Source organism: Neoarius graeffei, chromosome 13 (genome assembly GCF_027579695.1).
Source record: "Neoarius graeffei isolate fNeoGra1 chromosome 13, fNeoGra1.pri, whole genome shotgun sequence".
NCBI lineage: Eukaryota > Metazoa > Chordata > Actinopteri > Siluriformes > Ariidae > Neoarius > Neoarius graeffei.
The window spans coordinates 73,935,355-73,952,311 of NC_083581.1; the positions used below are offsets into that span (position 1 = coordinate 73,935,355).

The following is a 16,957-nucleotide window of genomic DNA, read 5'->3' on the forward strand; positions in this document are numbered from 1 at the left end:
GAACTTTCTATAAAACAATTGTTTGAACTGTGCGTGTGTGCGCGTGCGCGTGTGTGTGTGTCCATTTGAAACAATAAACATGCAGATGCATTATTCAATCGAAAAACGAGTCGAAGTACTTGTCTTGTTGGAGTGAAAACTTAGCGTTGGTGTGAAAACTTAGCGTTTAAATCGAGCATGTAGGCCTAGGTCGCATGTCGTTTTGAGCTGACCTGTTCTTTTGTGTAGCCATGGGTCGCGCCTCGCGGCCATGAACTTTAAAGATTATCCAGCTACCAACGCTTCTGTAGTGACCACTTTGTTTGAGGTACCACGAATGAAATTGCTTATCTTCCCTCAACTAATACAATAAACATGCAGATGCATTGTTTAGTCGAAAACTAGTCAAAGTAGTGGTCGTGATGGAGTGAAAACAAAGCATTTCAATCGAGTATATAGGCCGTGGTTATAACCGGTAGCTATACCCGGCTTGAGGGGGCTGGGCTTTGTAACGCTGTAGGCCTATACTGCCCTACAAAGCCAAAAGACCTTAACTCATCAGACTCATTACAGGCTTCTGCCTTGGTTTTCCCTTTGCTTTTGGATGTTACGGTAAAAACGACGTCTTATTGTTACCAGAAAAAAAACAGAAATGACTCGAAATAATTCATCACATGATACAACTGATGTCCTCTGTTCCAAAAATGCCAATAACTCATGTTGACCTTAAGTGATATTAAGGTCTTTTGGCTTTGTAGGGCAGTATGGGTCGCAGCCATTAGAACATGACTCCAGACATTGTTAAAACATTGTTGGTATTAAAACAGAACTTTCTATAAAACAATTGTTTGAACTGTGTGTGTGTGTGTGTGTGTGTGTGTGTGTGTGTGTGTGTGTGTGTGTAAGGTTATTTCAAATGTAATGACGTAAATGTTGTTGTCTTATGGCCCTTTTCCCCTACCCTTTTTCAGCTCACTTCAGCTCGCTTCAGCCCGACACGGCTCGCATTTCGACTACCAAAAACCAGCACGACTCAGCTCTTTTCAGCCCTGCTTAGCTCCTAAAACTCGCACCGTTTTGGAGTGGGGCTGAAGCGAGCCAAACCGTGCCGAGTGAGGCTGGGGGCGTGAGCAGACACTCCCCTGTGCACTGATTGGTGAGGAGGAGTGTCCTCACATGCCCACACACGCCCCGCGAGCACGCTGGGATCTGTAAACACCGCAAACCCGGAAGGAGAAGAATTACGAATTACGAGAATTTCTGAAGCCTTATGCGCCTCGTCTCATCTATACGCTCTTGCCAGTATCTGTTGGCGTTGTAGGTGACAACAAGCCACAGCACCAAGACCAGCAACACTAACGACTCCATGTCCTCCATGTTTATTGTTTACTATTCGGGTCGTGAGACTAACGCTTAAAAGATCACTGATGTCACTGTTTGCGCTGCTTAACGACATCACCTGACGTCCACCCACTTTCGCTAACTCCACCCAATGTGTCCACCCACTTCCAGCCAGCACGGTTCAGCGCGGTTGTAGTCGAAATGCAACTCCAACAGCCCCGCTCAGCCCGACTCAGCACGGCACGGCTCAGCCCGACTCAGCCGCGTTTGTAGTGGAAAAGCGGCATTTGTTCCCCCCATGTTTACCTCAATGGAACCTGAAGACCACTACCCCGTCATTCCCTCAAAAGGTACTGCAGACATTTATTTCTTTAGGGGAGAAAATATGGCTTCTTATTGGTCAAAAAGAAGACGTGTTGTGACAGCTACTGAAATGTCAGAAAGGCAGATTCTGTCCGATTTTGAGTCAGCTCTGGGTAATCCTGCTGCTCAAGTCTCTCCTTCAATTGCATCACCCAAGCCTGCATCATCAATGGGTTTAGATGAGGATGGTGGGGATTCTGTTGAGTTGGGAGGGTGCAGTGATGCAGAGTCTGACAGCAGTAGCATGTCTTCAGAGGGTGACAGTCATATTGATGGTGACTCTTTTGAAGAGTCAGGGCTTCACCAAAAATTAAAACACTGGGCTGCATCATTCTCTGTGCCTTTGATTGCCATTACTGCTCTGTTGACCATTTTGAGAACAAGCCACCCTGAACTGCCCAAGGATGCTAAGACCTTATTGGGCACTAAGCCTGCAGTACCATTACAGACCGTAGGTAATGGGGAATACTTCCATTTTGGCTTGGCAAAGGGAATTTTGTCCAAATTAAGCACCATCCATTTACCAGATGTTATTCAAACAATAAGAGTTCAATTTAACATCGATGGTCTCCCTATTTTCAAAAGCACCAGGCTTCAGTTTTGGCCTATTTTGGCACTGATTGATTGCGATTACACCAGAACACCGTTTTTAGTTGGCATCTTTTGTGGCCCTGGAAAACCCTCCAATGTGTTTTGATTATCTGACGCAGTTTGTTAAAGACCTCTCTGATCTGCTTTGCAATGGGGTAACATTTGGAGGTAGAAAGCTGAGGGTGGCCATTTCATCCTTCATTTGTGATGCTCCTGCTCGAGCATTTGTAAAACAAATTAAATGCCATAATGGGTACTCCGGATGCGATAAATGCCATCAGACTGGTATTTGGCAGAAAAAAATGACGTATCCTGAGACTGATGTTAGGCTAAGGTCAGACGAGGAGTTTGAAAATATAGTAGATGAGGACCACCACATCAACAGAAGTCCTCTGACGGGTCTGGTGAAAATGGTGTCTGCCTTCCCAATAGATTATATGCATTTATGTTGCCTTGGCGTTATGAAAAAGTTGATACATTTTTGGATGAGGGGGAAAAACTCTACAAGGCAGCCTACAAGAGCCATTAAAGCCATCTCCGAAAAGTTAATACAGCTTCGTCCCTATACTCCAGCTGAATTTGCATGGAAACCCCGTGAACTCGCCGAAACTGATAGGTGGAAAGCGGCAGAGCTGCGCCAATTTATGATTTACAGTGGGCCATTAGTTCTGAGGGACATTCTTCCACAAGATCTCTATGAAAACTTCATGTTGTTTTCTGTGGCCATGTTTTTGCTACTCACACCAAACATTTCTGAAAGTATGGTTTGTTTTTCCAAAAAATTGTTAATGGCTTTTGTAAAGCATTTTGGAGAGGTGTATGGTAAAGACGAGATTGTGTTTAGCGTACATCAAACAATACATCTGACACATGAGTACCGCCAGTATGGTTCCCTAGACAACATCTCATCCTTTCCTTACGAGAATTATTTGGGTAAACTAAAAAAAATGCTACGCAAGCCATCTCAACCTTTACAACAGGTTGTCAAATGCCTTTCAGAGGAGCCAGTTTGTTTATTTCCACCACCACCTACACAACCACAGTTGTTACACCCACACCAGGAGGGCACATTACCCCAACACTTAAGTTCTGGCCAGCAATTTAAAAAAGTGCATTTCAATGATTTCTGTTTTTCTTCAAAGCAGGGCGATGATTGCCTAGTGATTAAAAATGAAATCGTAATGGTGAAAAACATAAACATGGTGACTCTGTCTTTGTGGTTTACATGAAATTCAAGAGGAGGGAGTCATATTTCCACTATCCTTGCCCCTCCACAAGCATTGGCTGCTACAGAGTATTTGGCATAGACAGCTGCCTTAACGTTGACCGGCTTGAGGTTGTCCAGGGCAAATGTGTGTTGTTCCCAGATGGAGAGACCTTTGTGGCAATCCCTCTTCATCACCATTCATAAACCTATATGGGAATAAAAAAAAAAAACACACAAAAAAAAACCCACACACACAAAGAAACACATCTTTACTTATGCATTAGAAGGAATCTGGACAGTTGGAGTACTCCAGCTGGATGGCAGGCACTAACTATCCTTTCCATGGAGTACTTTTTTTTTTTTTTATTATAGATGGCACAGATTTGGAAAGTTGTGGAATTCCAAGACCGGAGTGCAGCAGTTGTGTCGTCCAGCTGGGTGGTAGATGTTGACGGAGAAGTGGGATGCTACTGGCCACCCTTTGGCGGAAACAAAGCTGTGAAGGCCGCCATGAACTGCACCCCCCCGGGACAAGGATGGCGATTCCATCAAAAAATAAGGGTGCTGGCAACCTGTGGTGAGCTGCATAGCTACTTCATTAAACCAATGACAATACTTCAATACTGCATTAAGCCAATTTCATTAAGACTGCCTTCCCTTTCAGGCACCTTTGCCAAAGCAAGACGTTACCTGACCCGATCGCTTGAGGAAGGCTGCCTTACAGCAGACCTGCAATCGGATGATGGTGAGATGGGGCCAAGGAAAAGACGGTAAAAGTGTTTTCTTTTTTAAATCACAACTTGCAGTAATAAGTTCAGTTACGGTTTCGTTTGTGTTTTGAGCTGTGTCAGTAAGGTCCTGGTTTTATTTTAAAGACCAAACAAAAGGTATTTGGAGGAGGACAGCGAGGAGGAGGCAGGACCAAGCCGTAGGGGGAGGAGGCCACCATCTATTGACGCCACTCAGCTGGACAGCGAGTGGCAATTCCCCTCCCTTAATGAAGGTGACTATCTGTACCACTTGTTGTTGTTCTACTAAAGACCTAGAAGTTGTCTGAAATAATAATGCTTTCATTTCCGTCTTCAGACACCCAGCCAGGCCTGTTTCTTCACAGCCAGCCATTAACTCATGGTAACTATGCATTTCCTTTATTTATGCCAGAAATTAAAATACCAATGAGTAAGTGAAGATATGTTTTGATCAACTGACTGTTTACTATTTTTCAGATTCACCGTGGTCAGAAACCCCGCCAGGCCCTTTCCTTCACAGCCAGCCACTAACCCATGGTAACTATGCATTGCCTTGATTTATGCCATAAACGACTAAAAAAACAAAACAACAAACAAATATCTATGTAGATGCGTTTTGATCAACTGACTATACAATTTTTCAGATTCACCCCAGCCACGTCACCGCTTCCATGGTAAGTCAAAGAGGAAATCAATCAATCAACATGAAAATTGTGAATTTAGAACAGAAATTAAATTAAGGCGCACCTTGAAGTGAACTAAATTGTACTCTCTGATATTTCAGCCACACCTCTGCCATCGCAACAGGGGAACAATCAGTTGCTGCGTGGTGAGTCATCAACTGTAATCACTGTTCAAAAATGACCAGCAATATGAAATAAGTCCTAATGTTTGGTGTTACTTAACAGACATGGGCATCAGCACAGTCATTGCTCTCTTTGGCCAGCTGAGGGAGGAAAACAGGGAGCTGAAGGGGGAAGTAGGAAGGCTGGCGCAAGAGGTCAGGGCCCTAAGGAGAGAGATGGGGAGACAAGACACACCCCAGACATCGCCCCTAATCAAGCTCCCACTCTCCACCATGGAGGAGTTTTTGGCAGCAGAGGCCCTGGTGAAGGAAGATGCCAAACAAAAGCAGCTAATGGTACTTATTGAGTCTTACCTTTCCTTTCCAGTCATCTGCAACACCTGCAAAAAGAAACACAAATACTTAATATCATTGTGAATCAATGAAACAATGATAAACACTGAATACTTTCTCATTATTGTCTTCATGCTACATTTTATTCTATCAGGTGTCTACCTTAGCCCTTTGTGGAGGAACCGGTGTAGGGGTCACAGTGAGGCGGATGCTGCGTAGCCTCCTGGTCAACAGCTTGGCCAGCCAATTTAACTGGGCTGGAAAGGGGGAAAAAAACTGCGTTTAAGGACACCAAGATCCATGATGTCCTGTTTGGTAGGTTATGCATGTGCACAAAGCTGTAAAAGAGGGTAAAATAGTAAGCTGTCGCAAGTACTTGCACACTACTTCTAAACGTTCTTTGATAATTCCTTCACTAACTGTAACATTACGATTATAACGACAACGACAAACATATTGTGAAAGATGCAAAGGATTAAAAAGGATTAAGAAACTCACCAGGTGCCTTACTCAGAAAAAGCAGGTGTGCAGGCAAGTCCAGGGAGGCTGACTGAGTGACGAACGGTCCGGTAGTGGCATTTCTATTTCCGCTTTGTGTCAATGGGGAAATTAAAATGTTTTTTTTTTAATCCCGTTTAAATTGTCACAAGATTCACATCTATGGTTTCTGATTTTTACATATATTTTCTGTACTAGTACCATTACTTGCCACCTACCACTAGAGTGTGACGTGCATAGTCTTAACAACTCAAACTTTAACAATTATCACCATGCAAAGTCTCAATGTTGTTTTGTTCTTTTTCTTTCAGATGCTCTACAAAAGCAGCTGCCAGGGAGCACACACGCTACTTTTAGTGACGCAATCAAGAAGTGGCTTAAGTATGCGCCAGAGAGAGAGGGAGGGATGAGGAGACGTGAGGTAGGGTGGCATTTAGAAACCCATAGCCTACTGCTGACTTTCTTTATCAATGCTGCATCAAATTAATTTTGGTTATGTTTTTCTGTTTCCATGTACAGGTGTCTGCGCCGCAGGAGGAATAGGCCACAATTATAAATTATAAATAAATCATAAAATGTTTCTAAGAACTTGTTCAAGTGTGTTCTGTTCCTTATAAATGTTAAAAGTTATGCCTCATTAGATAGCTTGACAAACATTAGGAGAGGTGCATTGTTGCATGCATTTTTATATCCTGTTGTACATAAAACAGGACGTAGCCTACGCACACTGATATAAATTAAGTTTCACTTTCATGGTTGAAGTATGCATGTGTGTGTTCGTCCTAGGCAAGAGCCCCGATGCTTTATTGTTAGCTAGTTTAATTTAGCCTGTTTTGCTTAATTTGTAGCCTTCCTGTTGTACATAAAACAGGAAGTAAAGTTGGATGAATCATCGCCGAAAATTAAACTATAAATCGACCGAAATCCGTAGTTGAATAAAGGGTGAAAGGGGGTCTATTCTCTGTCGGCCACCATCCACTTTTCAACGTCGTTTCAACGCAAACTCGTATGAGCAAAGCGGTGTTGAATCAACGCTGGTGATCCACGATGATTCGACGGCGTATGGTCGAAGAACATGCCGATGATTCCCCGTCGAATCAACGCCCTTTTGCTATCTGGGTCTCCAGAGCAGTAGCCTCCATTACCCCCCCACACCCACACCCACACACACACAAGTTGCTGCTAATGCACTGATCACTTTACATTCAGGACTGTAAATACAGTTATTACAATCTGTACGATATTTGCTTAACTGCACTTTATTTTACTGACTTGATCACTTTACACATAGGAACATAAATTCACCGAGTACAATTGTGCAATATTTGCCAACAGTGCAATTCTCCATCTTAAGCCTCACTCACAACCCGCCGTAAGTGTTTTGGACACGCATGGGTCGCATGGTTTGGTAGCTCGCAGCCATGCCGCAGGGTCGCAGTGAACCCGAGGGAAAGTTTGAGGGAGGAGTACGGGCAAAGTACTTGTCAAGTACAGGTTGCACACCTGACTTCCTCCGAGGCGTGGGAAAAATTGCGCCGTTCCCCCGTGGAAAGCGTATATCTGACGCACATGATCAGTGTGTGTTCAGTGAGTGTGGAGTGTGTGAGACTTGCATTTTACCAGTTTCCTGCACTATGTTCGGGCCGCACTTGTGAAGCGTGTGTGATGCATGTGATTAGCACGGTACAATCACTCATAACTTGCGTGTGATGCAAACCAGGAGTGGGTATAAAACCAGCGTGTCTGCAGCATTCTGCATCTGTCTTTCGACTGAAGAACATTGGATATTTTGTGGGAAGAATTAAAAAATTTTCAGTTTACAGTTTAGAAAATGGGATCCAAGAAGAAGCGAGCAAAAGTGAAGTAACCCAGCCTGAAACAGCAGAGGGGGAGGAGGAGGAAGAATTTGATGATGATGGTAGCAGCACCGGCGAGCCCTGCACGGACAGGGAGAAGTTTGCCTTCAAGCCGGCAGAAGGCAGTGCACCCCGCCAGAGGGATTTTCACAGGTAAATACACATGCTTGAAACATTCATTTCAGTATCTATATGCTTATGTAATTAATATTATATATGCTGATTTTCATGTATGTTTCAGCTAATGATGCCCAGAAGTGAGGACATTGCAATCCCATCATTGCTGTCAGGCCATTGTGCCATGCTCAGTGATGAGGACAGGGACATCCCGACACCCCGTCCCACCACTCAGCAGGAGCAGGACAGCAGCTCAGAGTCAAAGTGTGTTTCAGTGCCCAAACTGTTGGGCTATTTAGTTGGGATTTTTTACAGTGTAATAAAATGCGTTATTCCCTTATACTCATTTTATTATTTGATGTTTGCATGGTAAATTAAACATATACTCAAATAAAAACAGCAAATGAGGTGGTCTTCTTCCTTTCTACAATCATACATGAAAATCCCTCACCTTTCAGCGAAATTCGCCGTTTTGAAACCAAAATGGGTGACCTACGTGAATCGTGTAGATCCGATGAGAAAAAAATTGTGTGTGTGTGTGTGTGTGTGTGGGGGGGGGGGTTGATATTGACCCGAAGGGCAAGGAGGTCGCTTCGCACCCATAGACAGTTTGTGCTGGTTTGCGCCTCCTCCTCCTGCTTTGATATTGACGCCATAGCAACAAGTACATCTCGCTGCAAAGGGCAAGCAGCATCATTTCGCGCCTCTTCTGCTGGCCAGAGCGTGCACACATCAGTCAGAGTGCAGACCAGACCACCAGAAACTGGAAGCTGGATTAAGTCATCATACTGAATTTCCTACTTTTCTCAAACTTTCCTGATTGCTATCAAAACAAACAAAACTTCCGGCTTGATTACATCAGCATTCGAAAGCGGGCACGCCCTCTTTCGACAATCCCTGTGTCCGAAATTGCTCGCTACTCACTATAGACCCTTTTCACGTGACGTCACGACAAACGCGGCCGCCATTTTGGACATGTACTACCAGTAGTTTACCACAGCCAGCATTGAGGAACGGCAGCAAAGAAAGTGTTTATTTTCAGCAAGACTTCCATCATGCCACTATATTGTTGTGCACCTGGATGTAGTAACCATCAACAAACAAGGCAAGGTTTATCATTTTATCAGATCCCGACGGAGAAGATGGATAGCGGCCATTAACAGGAAAGATTGGCAGCCCTCGGCATACCAGCGCTTGTGTAGTGACCACTTTGTTGGAGGTAAGACGAATAAAATTAGCCAGAAAAGGCATTACATTGCTGTTAACATTCTGTGGCGGCAAGTGTGTAACCAAATAGGCTAAAATAACCCATTGTAACCTCTTTGTTCTTCTGTAGTAGCTATTAGCTAACGACATTAGCTAGCGTTGTGTTCCTTTGCTGTTGGTAGACTGTAGGACAGATCAGAGGCAGTGTCCTACAAACAGCGCTTAATTTGAGGGGGAGCAAGCCGGAGCGCGCTCCGGAACCTCGGGCGTTGGCTCCGGCAGCTATTTACACTGGATCCGGTGATCCGACACCTCTTTTGACTATGTAACAAAAAAAACCCCCAAATAATTAAATAAAAAAATGCAAGTTTATTTAGTGTTAATGTCTGATTTTGATATCTGTCTTGTTGGTGATTTCTCTCATGAAACAACATCCACAAAATATCTGCAGATGAACTTAATTTGCAGTGTTATTACAAAACATGCCCAGAAGCGCAGCGCCACGCCCCCCTCCCCCCCTCTTTTTTTTCCGCACTGGAGCCGCTCATCCTCTGCGCTCTGGGACCTCCCACTTTACAAATTAAGCACTGCCTACAAATAAGTGTTCAAAACAAGAGGAACATGTATTTGTCTCTTAAATCCAGGCCGTTCCCTGTAATCTGTAACAACGGTTGGAGAAAGTAATGGCAAATAGTGAGTGCACAAACCATAGAAGGGAAACTGTACACAGCGCCAGGGCAGTGTGATGGTATGTCTACTTTTAGATTGTGTTAGCTTATCAATGAACACACTCGTCACTCGACGAGTTTCAGGTCTTTACGACGGATACTTAAATGTGTGTTAGGTATTATTGTTGCAGTCTAAGCAGTCATTGTAGCAGCTAGATGAGCGAGAACCGAAAGGGTCTGTGCCATAAACCGTTATTTCTGTACGGCGTTGCTAATGTGTCGTTACTGTTGTTATTTCTCCCTCTGCTTGCCCTGTAAATGCCCTACATCGCTGGATACCGAAGGTGTTTTCTGCGTCTCGCTCCTTTTTCTTGTATGTTCTCCGTTTGTCGCCTTCCTTGCATTCAAACCAATTCGAGCCGAAGTCCGCTACATGTCCAAAATGGTGGTCGCGTTTACGAAGGTCACGTGACTGAAAAGGGTCCATATAGGGCACTGTATAGTGGAGACACCATTTTGTAGTGCTGTCCGTGCTGAAAGAAATCAAATTAAAAGTCTCAAATTTGATTTAATAAAAGACAGCAGCAAAGAAGAAAGTATTCAGCCTTGATTTAAAAAGAACTGAAAGCTGCAGGTACTTCCATATCTTGGCAGGCTGAGTGGTATGCTGGGGCACCTCTTGCCAGCAGACCAGGATATCCAGAGGGAACTTGTGCGGTTCAGTGTTGACCTGACCATCCCCAGCTTCAAGGAGGGAGAGAGCATCGTGGAGTGGTGGGGTCATGTCTTCGACAAACCAGACAAGTACCCCTCCCTGGGTGCACTGGTTAAGTGTTGCCTCTCCATCTTTCATGGACCTAGAGTCGAGTCGTCATTTAGTCTGATGAATGATGTAATTGATCAAAGGAGTGGCAACATGAATGTGGAAACATTTAATGCAATACGGACGGTCAAGTAGACGCTGATGTCCAGGGGGAAGACAGCTATGCAGGTCTTTAGAAGGGAGGACGTGAAGTTTGGGGAAGTGGACAGAACATTGTGCAAGAACATTAACTCTGCAGCAGCCACATACAAACACCAGCAGAGGGTGAACAAGGAGGAAAAGCAGCAGCAGCAGAGCAAGTATGGCTCTCAAGCAACTTGCAGTGCTCAGCAGGCCAAGAAACAGACTGCTGAAGGAGAGAAGCGGGCAAGGCTGAAACATGTGGCAACTCAACGAAAGCGGGCCATGGAGACACTGGTGGTCCAGGCAAATAAAAGGAAAAAATGATCACTATTCCTTGTGTGTTCTCCACTTTCTTCGTTCTATTATTCACATTTTTTTCCAGGGCATAATTTCACTATAACTACATGTATTTGAATTTGTATTTTACTGTATGTCCTTGTGCAAATGTCAATACAGTATACTTAGTAAGGAGGCTATAATATTTATTCTGGGGGAGGACCCCCCAAACAAAATAAAACAACACCAGAGGCCACGTCACCACTCGCGCACCCTTCTCACCTTTTTCACCCCTGACCCGTTTTCATGCCTGTACAATGCTACATGCTACATGATCGGTTCCTTGGTTCCTCCCCAATATAAATACCCAGAGTCTTGCTCCTCATGTCGCGTGCAGGTCACGTGCGCTGTGTGCAGGTCGCGTGTGTCTGCGTGCACACCACACATAGGGGTAGAAAGTGAGATGCACTTCTGTCTTGCGCACTGCACAAATAGCAAGGGTGGAATACTTGTGTAGTATTTCTGAGGCATGTCACTCATACAATGACCGTGTGTCACTCATGAGTCTTACTGTCATCGCAAAAAGCTCCTACTAGCCGCACTGCTGACTTGGTTCAGGTGTACAAAAGGAGTACGGGTCCCATACGTAGTGTCTGCTTTCTTGATTTGTCACCAGACCTGCAGAATTTGCATGTGCAGGACCAAAAGTCTCCACAGCCAGTCTGTGACCTTCTACAGCACTGAACACACGCAAGTGTCACGCAAGTCTCAAGCACAGTTTTGCCAATTTTTGTTACCGTAGACCGCCCATAGCAGCCTGTATGGCGGGTTGTGAGTGAGGCTTTATCTAATCTTATGAAAAAAAAAAATTGCTAGGATTCTTCATGAAGATGCATTTACAGATGACACATTAAACTCTTATTCACATTTAAAAAAATAAGGAATATTTAAAATAATTTTCAGGAGCATGACACCTTACAAACACTGCATAATTTAGAGTTGTGCCTCCGCATATTAATTGTGTTTCAAGGGATTTTACACTAAATCCTTTTTACAAGTGAGAGAAACAATGAACACCAGATTTTACGACCACAAACAGTCAGAATATAACAGACAGCATTCCAGAGTATCAAAGGAAAGCAAAGATACAACACTGAGCTTCAGTTTGTGCTTTCCTCTCAATTTCTGTATTATTCTTTATTAAGCTAAAAAAAAAACACAAAAACAAACGGATAAATGCAGTTCTACATGTTTAAGAGTTTTAACGTAATGTGCAGCCACTGTGCTCTGAACATTAACTGGAGATTAACTTCCATGAATACCAAATGCTAAATACAAAGGCCTGAGTTGCCTTCCTGTTTTCACCAATAAACAAACAAACAAACAAACAAACAAACAAATAAATAAATAATGAAGCAAACAGTATGTCAGAAAGAACTTTGGGTGGGTTTCATGTAGCTCAGCATCACTGATGAATATCGCATGTGAGAAAAGAGGAAATGACAGAACTATAAAAGGAGAGAAAACATCAGCACAAAACAGACGCGAGGATCAGTAGAACTTTCCTCAGTGAAATAGACAGAGCACATTTCAACAGAAATAAAGAAGTGAAGTGAAGCTGAATTTCATTCCAGGATGAAGATCCTCCTCATCGTCACTCTCTACCTGATCTCAGGTCAGATATTCTCCATTAGTAACTCCATGTTAAATTATTTATCCTGGATTGTGAGAATATTAAAAGCTCAGTGAGGTTACAGTCGTGAGTGAGATTGTCTTTTGATTGACAGGTCCAGTAGACTGTTCTGATGTGATTGGTTACTCAGGAGGAAGTGTCATTATATTCTCTGACATAAACTGGTATGCACACAATAGTAAATATATTTGTAAGATGGAAGGAAACGACTGCACTGATAAAATACGTGCTGATACCAAACGCAGCAAAGTTCAAGATGGAAGATTCATGTTGTATTCAAATACAATAAATTATTTCTTAGTATTGATCAGAAAGTTGAAGCCACAGGATGCTGGAACATACAGATTTGGATTGGGGAATCAGAGTAACTCCACTGTGAACCTAAAAGTTCTTAATAGTAAGTAAATATTTAAACCTTTTTTTGATGAGTACAATCTATTCAATATTTTTATCACCCACACAAAATCAAAGCAGTAACAAGGTATTATAGAGCGAGTAGTTTTATAAACTCTGCACAGGGTATGACACATCTGTAAAGCTGATGAACTGTAATGTATTTATCCAAAGTTTGTTTGTATGTAGGAATCATATTAAATCAATAAAAATGTGTCTTCCATATAAAATTATTAAGTTTTATTCAGAGCTTTTGAACTGGCATTCCATCATCAGGGACATGTTGGAATGTGTATTTAGATTAGATTAGATTAGATTAGATTAGATTAGATTAGATTAGATTAGATTAGATTAGATTAGATTAGATTAGATTAGATTAGATTAGATAAAACTTTATTGATCCCTTTGGGTGGGTTCCCTCAGGGAAATTAAGACCTTTTTAAAATCTTTAAAAGCCTTTTGTAAATACACATTCCATTCTGTCCCTGATGATGGACCATCGGTCCAAAAGCTCAGAATAAAACTTCATAAATTTATGTGGAAGACATGTTTTTATTGAATGAGTAAATGTATTTGTTTTTGTTTGTTTGGATAATTGACAGATGCATCTTGTGGGGTGCCAAAAATAATGAATGCTTATCTTGGCCAGAAAATCACCATCACCTGTAACTACCCAGGGGAGTATGAGAGAATCTACAAATATCTCGACACAGTGGATGATGACAGTATGATTAAAAACGTTTTGAATACTAACACAAACCTGAAGAACGGCAGATTCTCCATTTCTGATGACAGAAATGCGAAAGTTCTCCGTGTGAACATCAGCGACGTGAGAGAAACTGATGAAGTATTTTATTTACTTGGCGTGTGGATTGGAGACGGGTCAGTCAGATATTACTCCTACTTCATCGAGATGTGGCTACATGTTACAGGTCAAACTTTTATTTTTGTTATTTTGAAAATAAATGTTTACACTAGTGCTGTCAAAAATGTCGCGTTATTATCGCGTTAACTTGACTCAATTTTAACGGCGATAATTTTTTATCGTGAGATTAACGCTCTGTGACATGATGTAGGTTTTTCATAAGCTTTTGAAACTGCCAGGAACTTGGAACAGAGACTTTGCTTAGAAAAATTATAGCAGCTAGACTGTAATGCCACGCCCGGCACAGCCAGAGTCCTCTGCCCTCCCCCCAAAGAACCAGCGCGGGCAGGGCACGCTAGCCCCACGCCTCGGGACGAAGAGCCACGGTGCTCGGCTTAGGTTTCGTTTTCCCATCGGCGGCACCAGCCTGACTTTGCAGTGGCTGTAACAAGACGTGTTATGCTCTGCAATAAAAAAAAAAAAACATTGGTACAAAGCAAGCCCATTCACTTTTTTATGCTGATAAGAGAATTACAATGGTTTTTCATGTGACAAAAATGTGCGATTAAATTGCGATTAATCGCGAGTTAACTATGACAGTCACGACATTAATCGCGATTAAATATTTTAATCGCTTGACAGCACTAGTTTACACAAATCATTTTCACGAGAACTAAACCTGTGTGTACAGCCAGCATTAGAGTTTTGTCTCAGTCATGGCCCTTTTAAAAGTTATCAACAGCTAACATGTCCATGATTTTTGTGATTTTATACATTAAATAACAGGCGTGAGCGCAACCGTTCAACCAGTAAGAGGCACCTACACGATGACATCAGCAGCACCGACAGAAACTCCAGTGTGTTTCAGTAAGAACTCACTCTTTATACATCACTCATTCTTTCATTCTGTATTCATGTTGAATGTGTTACAGTCAGCGGAGTTTGGTTGGAGGTTGTTGCAGGTTCTAATGTCCTTTTCTACAACATGACATCATTAGACCAGCACAGAGACATCCAAAAAAATCAGGAAGTGGCCAGCAGCCCTACTGTACACACACTACAAAACATGTCTTAATATGGTCATGTATGAAGATGGCATGTTCGGTCTGTGCCTGTTCTGTATTGTCTCTGTTTCTGTCTTCAGGTTCCACTGCCATCATCATCAGTGTGTGTGTCAGTGTGTGCGTGTGTCTGCTGCTGATTGGAGGATTTGCACTGGTGATCTACAAACTGAGACAAAAGAGAACACAAGGTATATTACACACACACACACACACACACACGCACAGAAAGAGTGTCCAAGATGAAAGATTGTATGCTTAGCCTTAGTGGGGACATTTTGTCCCCACTAAACCAAAACACACACACACACGTACCTGTTGAGAGGGTAATGTCTTTTGTGTACAATTACAGATTATACGCCTTCATCAAAGAGTAAAGACAATAAACAAGTGAGTAATTGTGTCAGTGTGTGTGTGTGTGTGTGTGTGTGTGTGCGCGCGCACAAGTGTGGTCAAATCACTGTGTAGGATTATTTTCATAAGTGCATCGCTCATTTTTGGAAGAAGATTTCATTCTAAAATGTGATGTAATGGAGTAGTTTATTTTGAATACAATTCCTTGTCATTCATATAAAAACACATTATAATGTTAAGCTCCAGGGTTCTAACTAGACCAAAATATCAGTGTCGTAGTACCAGTCATAACGGCCAGGGGTTTAGGGGCCACTTTATATCCCCAAAAGCTCACAGGTTCTACATGCTTGGAGATGCATTCTAGTGTATTTCCTGGCACTTGCAGGCCTCCCTGAAAGTCACTCTTTTTTGGTAATATTATGAGGGTTTTGGGGGTTTTTTTTGGCCAAAAGTTGCTGTGAATGTTTTTGATCAAAGACTTATTATAATTAATATTCAACTTCATTGGTGACATATTTATGGAATAAGAATAAAACAACCAGTTGATATTCATGAAGTGTCAGCTTTATTTTCAGCTTCAGCCATTCAACTGCAATACATGACTCTCTCCAGATCTAACTCGGGGACCGGTGTGTATTATGTGCATGGTGCATAAGCGCCTCTTAACATGGATGGCACTTTACCACCAACAAAGCATAAAAAAGAAGGTAAACCAGACTAGCATGATCAGTGACAATCTCCACACAGAACTACTCAGGCAGCTCTGCACTGGGCGCTTATGGGGACACGGACTGGAGTATGTCCGTATGTAGAACATTCGGGTGGTGGTGCACTGTCACCGCTGCGTGGGGATAATAAGAGAAAATTAAACAAAAGACCACATTTTCAAGATTGACAAGTTTTTTTATTCGTGTGGTGGCAACTTTTACAGGCGTGTCAGCAATATTGTGGGTGCAGTGATAAGGAAACACGGCGTATCGGCCCGATACGCTGCAAAGGCCTAGTTAGAACCCTTAAGCTCAATGCTGAATGTGTTACTATCAGAGTATTAGCGTAACAGTTATCTTTGTGTTTCTGCTTTCAGGTTGCGTCTGATTTTCATGCTGATACAGCTAATTTGTATGAAAACTTGAGAATGAATGCAATATGAAACTCTTTGTGTGTGTTTTTGCATTATTTTTTGTGCATTGTATATGTGATAGTGGGAAGTTTTATGAATCTTATTACTATACCTATATAAATATTATTTCAGTATAATGACTGATACATAACATTATCATCATTATTATCGATAGTCGTACAATGATGTTACCCTGTTTTATTCTGGTCTGTTATTAGAAGTTACTTTATGATAGTTTAAATATGAACCTGTCTCTTGCTAAGCTGTTAACACGGAAGACATTTAATGCTGTAATCTAATTCAGCATCTTGTATGTTCTGTTTTGATTATGCTGCTGTTGCTTAAAAGGAGAGCTATATTCCATATAATAATGTGTATGTTATATTTCACTGAAATTCTCATTTGATTTCTCAGTCAATAAAAACATACTTCCAAACTGTGCTTTACCAACAGAATTCATTTTTCTCAGCACTCTAAATAGAGACTGCTCTTTTTTTCTTTTTAAATTTACACTCACCAGCCACTTTATTAGGTAC

At 42.2% G+C, this 16,957-nt stretch overlaps 2 protein-coding genes and 1 long non-coding RNA gene across 4 annotated transcripts in view; all 3 read left to right on the forward strand.

Moving 5' to 3' along the window:
• Positions 1 to 4,255, forward strand: part of LOC132895957 (polymeric immunoglobulin receptor-like) — an 83,677-nt gene extending 79,422 nt beyond the window's left edge. Inside the window, exon 6 of the mRNA XM_060936691.1 lies at positions 4,146 to 4,255. Coding sequence (XP_060792674.1) covers positions 4,146 to 4,255 — 110 coding nt within the window. The remainder of the gene's footprint in view (positions 1 to 4,145) is intronic.
• A 925-nt stretch (positions 4,256 to 5,180) lies between these two features.
• On the forward strand, positions 5,181 to 6,453 carry LOC132896279 (uncharacterized). Its single transcript, XR_009655985.1, has 4 exons — positions 5,181 to 5,371; positions 5,523 to 5,683; positions 6,178 to 6,287; positions 6,386 to 6,453. It is a non-coding gene; the product is annotated as an uncharacterized LOC132896279 (long non-coding RNA).
• Positions 6,454 to 12,491: 6,038 nt separating this feature from the next.
• LOC132896281 (polymeric immunoglobulin receptor-like) lies at positions 12,492 to 16,746 on the forward strand. 2 transcript variants are annotated; one of them, XM_060937013.1, is made up of 7 exons: positions 12,492 to 12,610; positions 12,723 to 13,025; positions 13,624 to 13,953; positions 14,673 to 14,753; positions 15,031 to 15,138; positions 15,300 to 15,337; positions 16,386 to 16,746. In XM_060937013.1, exons 1-7 carry the CDS (start codon positions 12,571 to 12,573, stop codon positions 16,449 to 16,451), a joined length of 966 nt encoding a protein of 321 aa, XP_060792996.1. In that variant the 5' UTR covers positions 12,492 to 12,570; the 3' UTR covers positions 16,452 to 16,746. The 2 variants fall into 2 exon arrangements, with proteins under 2 accessions (XP_060792996.1, XP_060792997.1); XM_060937014.1 differs by having other exon boundaries at positions 12,930 to 13,025; positions 16,386 to 16,745.
• The last annotated feature ends 211 nt before the right edge of the window (positions 16,747 to 16,957 follow it).